This window comes from Toxorhynchites rutilus, chromosome 3, assembly GCF_029784135.1.
Source record: "Toxorhynchites rutilus septentrionalis strain SRP chromosome 3, ASM2978413v1, whole genome shotgun sequence".
NCBI classification, from domain to species: Eukaryota; Metazoa; Arthropoda; class Insecta; order Diptera; family Culicidae; genus Toxorhynchites; species Toxorhynchites rutilus.
Genome location: NC_073746.1, coordinates 226,435,747 through 226,448,679, shown reverse-complemented (window position 1 = coordinate 226,448,679; position 12,933 = coordinate 226,435,747). Strand labels below are relative to the sequence as shown.

General features: G+C 36.2%; 1 protein-coding gene and 1 non-coding gene across 7 annotated transcripts in view; both read right to left on the bottom strand.

The window, feature by feature from the left end:
* The window catches only part of LOC129774661 (furin-like protease 2), a 698,121-nt gene that overhangs the window by 136,481 nt on the left and 548,707 nt on the right, over positions 1-12,933 (bottom strand). For all 6 annotated transcript variants that reach the window (XM_055778483.1, XM_055778481.1, XM_055778482.1 and 3 more), the window contains one exon: positions 2,630-2,764. In XM_055778483.1, coding sequence (XP_055634458.1) covers positions 2,630-2,764 — 135 coding nt within the window. The remainder of the gene's footprint in view (positions 1-2,629; positions 2,765-12,933) is intronic.
* Positions 11,949-12,089, bottom strand: LOC129781035 (U4 spliceosomal RNA). Its single transcript, XR_008744067.1, has one exon. It is a non-coding gene; the product is annotated as a U4 spliceosomal RNA (small nuclear RNA).

The window sequence follows — 12,933 nt, the reverse complement described above, 5'->3', positions numbered from 1 at the left end:
TACTTATAATCTAATATTTTGTTTTAATAATAATAATAATTTAAAAAAAAAAATAAAATAAAAAAAAATCTTATATCTTATTTATTTCTATTCACCACAATGCACCCAGTGCTGATGAACTGGCAACCGCTGCTTGCTTCTCAATCGGAGCGCTTGAGCGCTCGGCACTATCACACACCACTAAGAAGTGATGCTCTCCTTCACACTGCTGTAAGTGAACAGCGAATCGCGCTGGTATTGTGTGCGTGCAACTGAGCACCGATGTCCGACTTCGATTGCGATGGCGACAAATCGGCGAAAACTGAAAGCCGGCTGGCCTTGCCAGGCTTTGATGATTCTGCTTTTCTCACTAATTCCGAGTTCCCACTGCGTTTTACGATATCTCGAACAGTTCGAAAACGCGCGAAAAAAGCACACCCGGGCGATAAAAAAAAAATAACAGCCAACGGTAACCGAAAACAATGCTTTAACGGAGACGCTCACAGCACATGACCGGTTACTCGAAGCTTATGCCGAAGAATGAGCGGAAGAACTTGTTAATACCAAAAGAGTCCCAATTCGCATGTGTTATAAATTCGCTCATGTTACGCTCGCGTATAATCAGAATTTTACTTCATGTGCAAATGCACCTTCTATATAGATTTATATTTGCAATTGTTCATCGGGACATATCGTGTATACATTTTATTTTAGTATTGAATTGTTATTTTTTTCAAATGACTTCAAGACTCGTGTTAATGAAGCGCCACATAGTCTGATAAGTGAATTGATCTATTTACGTATGCTTTGCTCTTCTCTCACAAACACTATTACCCCATTTTTACACGTGGGTTTACCTATACTACTACAATGGCTAGCTTCCACCTTCACCTTAAGCTCGCAAAGTTTTCTCGACAACTAATGTAGCGGTGAGGCACAATATTTATATACCACCACCATTGTGAAGCCGAGGCAAGAAAAGAATAAATGCAAATTAAGCTCCGCCCTCCGCTGCTAAGCTTCGTGTACTAGTATTTTTGTGTTTTGCACATTTGATCATTTTGGCACCGCCATCGACCGTTCATATTCGTTCTTCGTTATCTCTCGGTTGAAGTGAGGCCAAGTAATAGTAGTGGAGGCGATCTGGCGTAGTGGTTAACATCCGTACCTCACACGCTAAAGATCACGAGTTCAAATTTCATTTCCAACATTCTTCCTTCTGAATAGAAATAATGTGAAAAACCAGCCAAAAGAATGTCAGCCACTGTTTTGAACGTAGTATTTTCTTCAAACTATCGTATATTCTTATACATGACACGTGAAAGTTATACCTGAGTAACGTGAGAGAGCACAGAGAAAAAATCTTTACAATTAAACAAATCGGTGATAAATTTCAAGGTTCGAATCCTTCAGAAGTCTCATGACGATGATTCAACGGAAACGTCATGTAACTTTCAAAATTAAAATATTGATTGAAAGCATATATTTATGATTGCTTCTACTTTTTGGAATTTTTGAGCTTCGCACTGTTAATATATTAACATAACTGAAAGATAATTCGACGTTACGTCTTAGTTAATCTTCTTATAATCCATATCATTCCAGCGTGACGTGACAACGTTTTGACTCACGAAAAACAGTTTTTTCTTGTTTTCATGTATAAATCACACGATATCCAAATAATAGTAAATGATGTCAAAGTAAAATAGAAAAAAAAATCATACAAGATTCTTCAGTTGAAGAATAATTTACAGTTGAATTCGCTTATTGCCAGCCCAATATTTTGGTGACATTACCTGTTAACACCTGTCTTTTTGAGGTTTCCGACTTTTGAACATTATTGTCATATTTCCAGTTCCGTTTCAAAACATACAAATAAACTTTGTTGTATGATTTGTCAACCCAAGATGACATGGATTTCTGTATATTCAGTTGAAACCTGGGTTCATCCACGGCTCTTCAAACAAGTATTTCATTCAATGGAAACATAAAAATAGTGAGATCCCAAAATATTTTAAAAACAATTATGTAGTTTTTTTAAACTCGCCCCTCTCTAAGTACATAAGAATCAAATACGTTCCAAAGAGTTTATGATAGAACTAGTGCTTATTCAAATAACCTTTTAAATTTTCTCCTAAAACTAGATTTTAAATTTAGTTCTTCGGTACATAACCTCATGGAATAGGTCAATAGCATGTACCTGAAGGGACTTCCGTTTCCTAACGTGTTACATTTTTTACGTTATTTTATCAGAGTTTGATAACAAAAGCACACCCTCAATGAATTTCTAATGGTAAATTCAAAGATAGTTGATTTTGCTGGGAAAGTTGTTAATTCTAGGTGCTTTTGTTTCATCCATATTTCTTTATTTTCGAGCAGGAAAGGCGTTTTGTTTCCTAAGTTATTGTAGTATCGGTCGTAGTAAATTCGTCACATCTAATAAAAATTTTATGTTTAAAACAATTTCTGTTGTATGCCGTTGGATTTTTATGCCAATTTCATTCATTCGATCATTTTGCAGTACTAGGGAACCACACCATGGAAGGCACAACAACAAGGATCGTCATTTCATTCATAAATCGCAATCACTCACCCGTTCTGCTGGAATTTCACGACATGTGCACGCTGCAATAACTAACAATCTACTCACATAATTCTGCTGCAAATCCGGATGGTTCCGCTGGATACCATCGTCTAGGATAGACACCACGACGCCTTTTCCCGTGTAGCCCTTCTGCCACGCTGGACCGATGTTCATGTCGAGTCCATCCTTGGCGCCACCATTCTAGAAGGGGGTCCGGGGTGAAATTATAGCAAAGCAATTGAGAAAGTAAAAAAAGAAGAGCGAAATGGAAAATTGTTAGTGATATGCAAATTTGAACCAGTACATTAGGCGTTATATGGACATCATTAGTATGAGCGTGTGTATGAGAGTATATGCGTATGCGTAAACAATATTAGATTGACTATGGGTGGACATATTAGCATGCAAATGCGAATTCGCTCGCTGGTATCGCTTTATATCATGTGCTTTATGACACCAAGTAAACTTCGATCATTAAGTATACTCAAAAATTATTGCCATCTCAGATAAATGGCTCAAACAGCTTACCAACACGACGTATGTACAACGGCATAGATTGGCAGAAAAGATTCCCTCTAAAGCTTGTTTTATGACTTGTTTGTTCCCAAAAACTCCCCTCATTATGCCTGGTCTCAAACGCTATCAAATGGAGTGGCAGGCTAATTTCGGTTCTGCGCGTACCCACCGAAATCGTTCTTGGGAGCAGCCGAGAACTGGCGTTAAGATCATGCTGTGCTCATTTGACTTGGCAACTTTGCTCGTTTGCTGCCGAAAATGGAGCTGGAAATATAATTTTCCTATGAATTTAGTTTATCGTAAAAAATCACATAACCTAATGCAATGTTCATGAAGCTTCCGTTTCATGCAACCTCCGCTGTATCCGTTTGTTCCGTGGTTTGAAATGAGCTCTGACCTCTTTGTTGCACGAAGGGACTTGATGTCGTTTATTTAAAGCAGATGAAAAGCGGAGAATTCACATTCTCCCAGAACACAAAAAAAACGTGAAAAAAGCGAGTGTGGAAATGGTGCACCCCGAGGGGTGGTTTCGTCTGATGAAATCGTTCGGTAAATGAGCTGCGAGACGAACAGTCCCTCTGGGGGAAGAAGCTTGAAATTCTCAACGATCGAGCGCTTCCACCAGTGGTGTTACTTCTTGTGAAGATTTCTCGAATAGTGTATCCAACATTGGTGAAATTCCACCAAAAATCCGATCTGACAACGCTGTCAGTGCTGGCTGAGCAATGAACAACGCTCATATGGGAAATCCTACCCCGATCCTCCCCGACCGTATTTCGGTTGGAGAACAGACAGAGACAGCATGAATCATGGTTTTAAATTAAACGGAAGGAAGAGCTGAACGGTTTCTGTATAAAATAAAAATAAACTTTAGAAAATTACGACCATTTTGTTCGGGAATAAACTCCATGTGAAGATATGGAGACTGACGAGGATGGCTTTTGTGTTTGCCTACGGTCTCCTGCTCAGACTGCTACTGAGAGGGAGGAAGGATCGCGGAGAAGGGAAGTGTCGTCGTGTCGGGCGTTCGTACGAATACGCTATGCTCGAAAGACAATGCTTCCCAGCGGAGTGGAGGCGTGATGATTGTGGCTTTTTGGCATGATTTATTTCTTCATTTCTTGAGGCAGGATCAAACGTCCAATTATGGGAGCAATTGTGCCGAGACACGCGGAACAGGGGGCGCTCCTCAGAGCGGAAACAGTGGTTTTGTGGTGGGAAATGGTGCGAGAGTTTGTGTATTATTTACAAAGAAAATTACGAAGTTAATTTTGTTTCCTTTTGTTTGCCAGCCACCGAGGCTAAAGAGGTCCTTTGTGCGAAGAAAAATGCAAACATTTTGATGTACTGCTGGTTTATTTATCTCACACGTAGGAAAATGTTCATAAATAATGGCAAATCTGCGCAGGGACTCCAAGATTGTGGGGTTCAGGAGTGTCATACGTCATGTTTACATCGGAGCCGTTGCAAAACTTTCGATGAACAGGGATTTAAAATAACAAACAAATTGCCATTCAACGAAGAATGTTTCATAGTTCGGTTTTCCAGTAAAAATAGAATCTGATATAGAAGAATATGTTATGTGAAGAATATGTATTTCATGCCAACTCGACTGGCCTATGGCAGCACCAGTTCAGATAGTAGTGAAACGTAGGGGATGTAAAAATATGGGCCATTTAAGGAACTTTGCATACTTGAAATATTCGAAAAACAACTAGACTACTTTTTGGAAAAAGTCATTTTTTTCTTAATTTTTACAAAAAAATACAACATAAAAACTATGATACCTATAAAATTCATGTCAAAGGATGAAATGTAGGAAATTGTTTAAATTGTCACAAAAAATCCCAAAAAATTTCGCTGACAAAAAAGTTGTTTTCAAAATTAAATTTCAATTTTATCAAAAACGTATTTGTTTAAAATTCCCAAAAATATATATATGAATAGCCCTTTCCAACAAGTCGTCCATACATTAGAAGATAAGCACTTTTACAAGGAAAAAGTTTTCCGAACAACAACTTTTTTATGTTTTCTTTGAAAAAAATACAACCAATCCTAAATTTGTTTAAAGTCAAGATAGCGATATAGCGTATTCGACAAAGTTTTAGATCCAATTAAAATATGAACTTTTGTCGAAGACGTCAACATTGTATCTGTTATAGTTTTTGGAATATAAGTCATTTTTGTATGAAGACTCCTGAAAAAAATAATGTTTTGCTCGTAGCATTTTTGTGTGTAAATTCTCACGTTTGACATGTTCTTGACATGTTTCTAAATAGAGAAAAGTTAGCAGATCATGCAAATTGCGATAATCTATCTATATATATAAAAATGAAGTGATGTCTGTCTGTCTGTCTGATTCTTATAGACTCGGAAACTACTGAACCGATCGACATGAAAATTGGTATGTAGGGGTTTTTGGGGCCGGGGAAGGTTTTCGTGATATTTTGAGACCCCTCCCCCCTCTCTAAGGGGGGGCTGCCATACGAATGAAACACAAATTTCTGCATTACTCGGAAATTAACCAAGCAAACGAAACCAAAGTTGGCATGTGAAAGTTTTAGGGTGCAATAAATGTTTCTATGATGGTTAGACAGTCCTTCCCCCACTCAAAGCCCCAGCTTACATACAAATGAAACACAAATTTCTGCATTACTCGAGAATTAATCAAGCAAATGAAACCAAATTTGGCATGTGGAGGTTTTAGGATGCAATAAATGTTTCTATGGTGATAAGATACTCCTTCCCCCTCTCTTAGAGGGGGCTGCCATACAAATGAAACACAATTTTTTGCATTACTCGGAAATTAATCAATCAAACGAAACCAAAGTTGGCATGTGAAAGTTTTAGGGTGCAATAAATGTTTCTATGATGGTTAGACAGTCCTTCCCCCACTCAAAGGGGGGGCTGCCATACAAATGAAACACAAATTTCTGCATTACTCGAGAATTAATCAAGCAAATGAAACCAAATTTGGCATGTGGAGGTTTTAGGATGCAATAAATGTTTCTATGGTGTTAAGATACTCCTTCCCCCTCTCTTAGAGAGGGCTGCCGTACAAATGAAACACAAATTTTTGCATTACCCGAGAATTAATCAAGCAAATTAAACCAAATTAGGCATATGGAAACTTTAGGGTGCAATGAATGTTTCTATGGTGGTTAGATACCCCTCCCCCCTCTCTTAGGGGTGGCTGCCATACAAATAAAACACAAATTTCTGCATTACTCGAGAATTAATCAAGTAAATGGGCGGGACGAAGTTTGCCGGGTTAGCTAGTTTATACATAAAAATGTAACGAATAGAACATTAATAGCATTTTTTTCAAAGAAAAACATGAAAAAGTTGTTGTTCGAAAAACTTTTTCAATGTAAATGTGCCCATCGTCCGATGTATGGAAAACTTGTTGGAAATTATATCTATTTTTTTCTCAGAATTTTAAAAGCACATTTTTTGAGAAAAATTAATTTTAATTTTCAAATTTTTTGTTTTATGACGAATTTTTTTTTTCCAAAAAATTCTGTGATAATTTCCTACATTTCATTCTCTGACCAACTTTTTTTATATTTTTTAAATTAAGATTTTTCGAAAAAAAAAGTTGAAAAAACTCAAAATTTTACAATAAACCTACAAAAAAATCTATCAGACCTACACAATTTTAGTCAAAGAATGGAATGTAGGAAATTATTTTGGTTTTCATTAAAAATTACCAAAGAATTTTTTGGAAAATAATATCATTGAAAAAAAAAATTTTGAAAATTTAAATTCATTTTTCCCGAAATATGAAAAAATTTATATAAATAGTCCTTGAAATTTCCAACAAGTTTTACATACATGAGCGATGGGCACATTTACATGGAAAAAGTTTTTCGAACAACAACTTTTTCATGTTTTTCTTTGAAAAAATACTATTAATGATCAAATCGTAAATTATTCCATTTTAAATGCTCTGCTAACTTTTCTCTATTAAGAAACATGTCAAGAACATGTCAAAGGTGAGAATTTACACACAAAAATGTTACGAGCAAAACATATTTTTTTTCAGGAGTCTTCATACAAAAATGACTTATATTCCAAAATCTATAAAAGATAGAAAGTTGATGTCTTCGATAAAAGTTTATATTTTAACAAGATATAAAACCTTGTCGAATACATTATATCGCTATCTCGACTTTAAACAAAATAAGGAAAAGAAGTTGTTCGAAAAACTTTTTCTCTGTAAAAGTGCCCATCTTCCAATGTATGGACGAAATTGTAAGGGCTATTGATATATATATATATATATATATATATATATATATATATATATATATATTTGGGAATTTAAAAAAAAAATACGTTTTTGAGAAAAAATTAATTTTATTTTTTCAAATAGCTTTTTTGTCAGCTAAATTTTTTTCCAATTTTTTTTTGTATTTTTTTGTGAATATTTAAACAATTTGCTACGTTTCATCCTTTGACAAGAATTTTGTAGGTATCATAGTTTTCATGTCATAATTTTTTGTAAAAAATTAAGAAAAAAAAATTGGCTTTTTCCAAAAAGTAGTCTAATTCTTTTTCGAATACTTCAAGTATGCAAAGTTGCTTAAATGACCCATATCTTTACACCCACAACCAGAGCTGCCAAACTTCCTGATTTTTCAGGATTTCCCAAACTTTTTGGCACGCTCCCTGATATCCTGACTTTTATAAAATGATCCTGATTTTTCCTGATTTTTTACGTTTTGCTAAATCAGAAAAAAAAATCGTTCTCTAGTTTTGCCCCTAGCAAAACACATTTGGCTATTAAGGGGAAGGGGAAGTGAGGGGAATACAGACATGTTGAGATAAATTTAAATGAAGTTTCTTGCAACTCAATATAATTTTTTTTTAATAAATCCGCCATATGTTTACAAAATAAAGTGTTTTCCTATGTATTTTTTTAATTAATCAGCAATGCTTTCGTTGCCTTGGTGATTCTTTAGGGCGGCACTTTTTTATGATGCGGGTAAATCGGATAGGCACGTATCGTGTATATTTCGTATATTACACGAAAGGAATAATTTCGTTCTGTCTCATCGTTTGTCTGTCCAGCAACTCAAATAAAACAAATAGAGAGATAGAAAGAAAATTAATACTCTTTCCATCACTACCTGTTGCTTATGCAACGATGAAAAGAACTCGGACACGAACCTTTCAACGAAGTGTATATTGATGTTAAAATTTCCTAGTTGAGCTTCATGGATATTCATTTAAACTTCCGTTTTGTAAGCATTGGGCGACACTATCATTTCACTATCCATCTCACCCCACCACACATATTTCAATAATTTTAATTGTTCACTCACCAATGAATTTACTTTTTAATACATGCCTAATATTGCTTTGATTTATATAACTATTATGTTGACCACTCAAAATGCTTAATATTGAAGCCGCAAAAAATATATTCGCACGAAGAATAATTTATGATTTTCGATTTTTGTTTCCCTTCTCTACTTTTGAACAGTCAGGGTGGTTCAAATATTATAGGAGGGGATCTCTTCGACAGAAATATGACATTCAAAGTTACATTTTGCATATAAATCAATCGTATGTCCATTTTACCCCTGAAAAACAATTATTATTTTCGAGCTTCGCAACTGCGATTACTTTTGCCGTATCACGATGGGCTTATGCTTATGCGACAGTTCGACAGTATCACAGTATACGAAACAGGGCAGTAACTTACCCATTGTGGTACATAGAAGAGTGAAGTAATGACCGAATTATATTGAATTGGCAAACAAAACATTGTGTCATAATAATTTGCGTTCAATTTGAAGTGTATATGGAAGAAACAAAAAAGTGTTAGAAATACTCGTTGAGCCCAAAATCTCATGAATTCTTGCAACTGATTGGTTTTTAATAGTATAGTGACTCATTTCCATTATTTAAGTGGTTAACATGTATTTTACTTTTCTTATTGAAGTGGTAAAAGAACATATAGGAATTCAGTTTTCCGAATTTTCCCATTTTCCTTCAAAATTTTCAAATTTTTCTCACCGTATCATTTCTCTACGATTTGTTCGAGTAGAAAATATCCATTCGTTTTTCTTCAAATTAAATCGAGTCTGTATATAATTAGGTCCGACTTGTATTTTGAATTTCCTGAATAAATTCCGGGAACTTTTTGATCAAGGTGATTATCCGACTTTTGCATCTTTTCATGTTAGACTAATTTTTTGGAATCTTCGAAGCAGGATACCACGTTACAATTGAATGTGAAGAAGAGATGACACTCATTCACACAGATTCGAACTCTGTAATGATGTGCGTGGCAGGTAAAAAGGTGACAGAAACACGCAAAAATTGAACAGAAGAAAAAGAGAAATCTTCTATCAATTTTTCGATTTTTGTATTTCAGAAAAAGATATTCTTTCCCGATAAATAGTAGTTTAGAAGGTCTTGATGGATTCACGATTTTTTGGTAAGATCTACCCAATTAAACCAAAGTGCGTTTTTACTCGTAATGTTATAGGAGCATTTCTTGTGGTATAGATTGCATTTTGCGCTACGAAGAAACTTTATATGACTTTCCCCTCTTGTTTCATCAGTACCGGCGCGAAACAGTGTTTCGGGAAAATCGAAGAGAAATCAATTTGGTTACATATTCCTGATTTCTCATTATTTAATTACTATTGTGAATAGCTTGTAGTCAAGATAAAAATTAAATTGAACTAAAGAATCCCCATAGCATCAACAGCATTGCTAAGCTGGGGAAAAGAAGTTATGGGAAGGAATGGGAAATAAACAGCTTCAAAATATTATATTGTACTGGATGATACCTAAAAAATATGTATGGAGGGATGAAATGTAGGAAATTGTTTAAATTTTCATAAATTTTTGTGAAAAATCAAGAAATTTTTTTTGGCTCTTTACAAAAAGTAGTCTGGTTCTTTTTTGAAGATTTCAGTAACGCAAAGTTCCTTAAATGACCCACAACGTTTAATTGCTATCTGAGTTGGTGCTGCCAACTCCTAAGAAGAGTTTGTATGAAATTCGTCAAATGCAGAAAGTATTCCGCAGATTGAATATTGGTACGAATTTGTATTATATCACCACGAATTAGAATTCATTACTCTGACTTTTAAACATCTGTTATGAACAGGTGTTCCAAGAAATAGTTTAATCTTAAAGCCGGTTCACGAGTTACGCCTAAATTGTATGTGTGGCTGTATGAAATAGCTGCAGTGTATTCTCTAGATTAAACCAAACACACCGAAATACCTTACATTGCATTCAATGGAATCTAATTATTCAATTATTTCGATCATAACTGTTTCCACCTGGCCGGGAATGGCCCTTCCAAGCCTTTGAGCCGCGGCCCATGACAAAGTATTTGCGACATTTATTCTGCCTACAATACAACTAATTCCTCTGTAATTAATTGCCCCTTCCAGTGGGCATGAATCATGCTAAATTCCTTCGATATCTTCTAGTAAATAAAGCGATTATTAATCCGAACGAATTAATCTTCGACACGCCCGGGGCGGTCGCCACCATAACTGATGACTCGGCATTAACTCGCGTCATATCAGAGATTGTAGCAATATTTGACCCCTCCCCCAGTCGCGCGGATTGCGAAGGATTCACGCGTGCCACATTCCTTCTGCCGAAGAAGCCTATAATTTATAGCCTCCCCCGCGGAGAGTTATAGTGCGCCATAGCTCGAAGGGTTAACCGAAGCTCCGCTCACCGGAAACAACCAAACTAGAGAGACACGTTTCCTCGGGCAATCAATTTCATCTAGAATAATTGTTGAATAATTTTCCCGCCACCGCACTCGCTTGGTGCTTTCCCTCGCCTCATCCAGTTCTATGGTGACAAACCAGGCGTGAAAATTGCCTGCTGCATGGTCCAAATGATGCTTCCAATGATGAATATGGTGGTCTGTCCTCTGGTCATGTGAAACAGTGGGAATTCAGCCCTGTCCACCATAATTCGACCCATCTCATAATTTTTTGTTCAACCGCTCCGGATAGTCTATGAAATGTTGCAATGTTTGATCATGGATTTTGACCTCGTGAAGGGGGATAATATGTCGGCGAGGCTGATGTTCATTACGAGCTGTATTCCATGTCAGTGGCTTAATAAATTTATTATACATGAATTGTCCTGACACAGCCAATTGATTCATTTCCTCGGCTCGACACCACTCGACTCGTGTTTGCAGCCGTGCTAAACATAAATAGCCAGCGGTAATTAGCTGTACTGGAAGGGTTTCTGATTTTTCCGCTTCCAAGCGTTCGTTGCGGTGAGGGCATGAGAGGCGCCAGTGGTGGAATGCAATCCTGGAAACAGACTCTTGTTGAATGATCATTTGCTTCATGAGAGTTAATTTAACGCTGTTAGAAGCGACTCAAGATTTCCCGTCGATTACAGAGCTAGGCTTGCCCACTTATGCCTGGAACATAAATGGGCTAATTAACAACGATTTCCTGTGAATTGATTTGAGAGGCTGTTGAGGAAATCGGCTCTAAAGGGCAAGTCGATGGCTTTTTTTGATTTTTTTTAGTTTGTAGATGAAGGATACATAGGGGAGACACAATTGATCTTCTTACACGTGTCCAATACAAGGTGGTTGTTTCCTTATATGCGTTTTCGCGTGATTTGTGGAGAATCACAAATGTTCTCTTCGCATTTGAGTCTGATGTATCTAACATTGTCCAAAACATTTTGCTAGGGGATGAGAGTAGTCTACCGGGCTTTAAGGATGTGTAGAAAAAAATTCTCAAATGTTGTCTCTTTGAATTGTCGCCTTTGCAACTTTCGATCAAGGACGGAGCTTAAATCGCAAATATGTTCTACTTAACACTACTTTGAGAGGGCATTTATTGTACATTAGACGCCTCTTTCGAAGCTTGCAAAAATTGCCGTAGCGGACGGTATTTCACGTCCTCATGGCGGGGTATTGGTATTAGTTTTCAACTAGCAATAATCGCACCTCGGTAAAACCTCATTGGTTACGATATCGCCACTGCGCAAAGCTGAAGAGTCAAGCAAAACGGCGCTCCCTACGGCTCGGTGTGCGTCCAGTACCCCTAGCGATGGATGAGCGGGTAAGGCAAGATCAAAAGAAATTGGCCGCTAACCAGTTTGATACGGTTGGTTTGTAGGGATGTCGGTTAATCGTTCGGTTAATTCAATCAATCGAATATCTGTAAATAATTTCGTATCGAATAATGCAAAACCAAAATATGAATATATCGAATAGTTAGGAGCCATTACTGCGTTTAATTAAACCATGAATCACAATATGCATTTTAAGTATACTTTTTTTTATCCAACAGCAACCATCTTTTTTTTTATTCAAATCGTTTATTTTTACAGGCTCAGTTACATAAGTTTAAAGGAGCCGAACTCCTTACTGTATTGTTACTAGAATATATAAATTTTTCCTTAATTCTAATGTTAATAACGTAGAAAACCGATTACTCGCGGTCGACTCGAGTTTAGAAAGGTGACATATTGTCTTCAGGTGACATTTCAAGGAGGGGATATGAGGATATGTTGACAATGTTCACACTCACACTCACAATCACACTCATCACACTCAATTCTTAATCCTATCTTATATCTAATATGTATTTACATTTCATCTTATTCTTAAGGAGGGATCCGATCTCTCACAAAGGAAAAGCAACCATCTAATAAGAAACAAATATTTGCTCGATTATTCGAATACTGAAAGACAATTATCCGAATGAATCGATCATTGTAAAATGCCCCAATAATTGATCCAAAATCAGTTAAATGAAAAAAGACATCTCTATTATTGCGAAATGATACACGAATCTTATTTTTCACAATTTTTCAGACGACGCTTAAAAAAA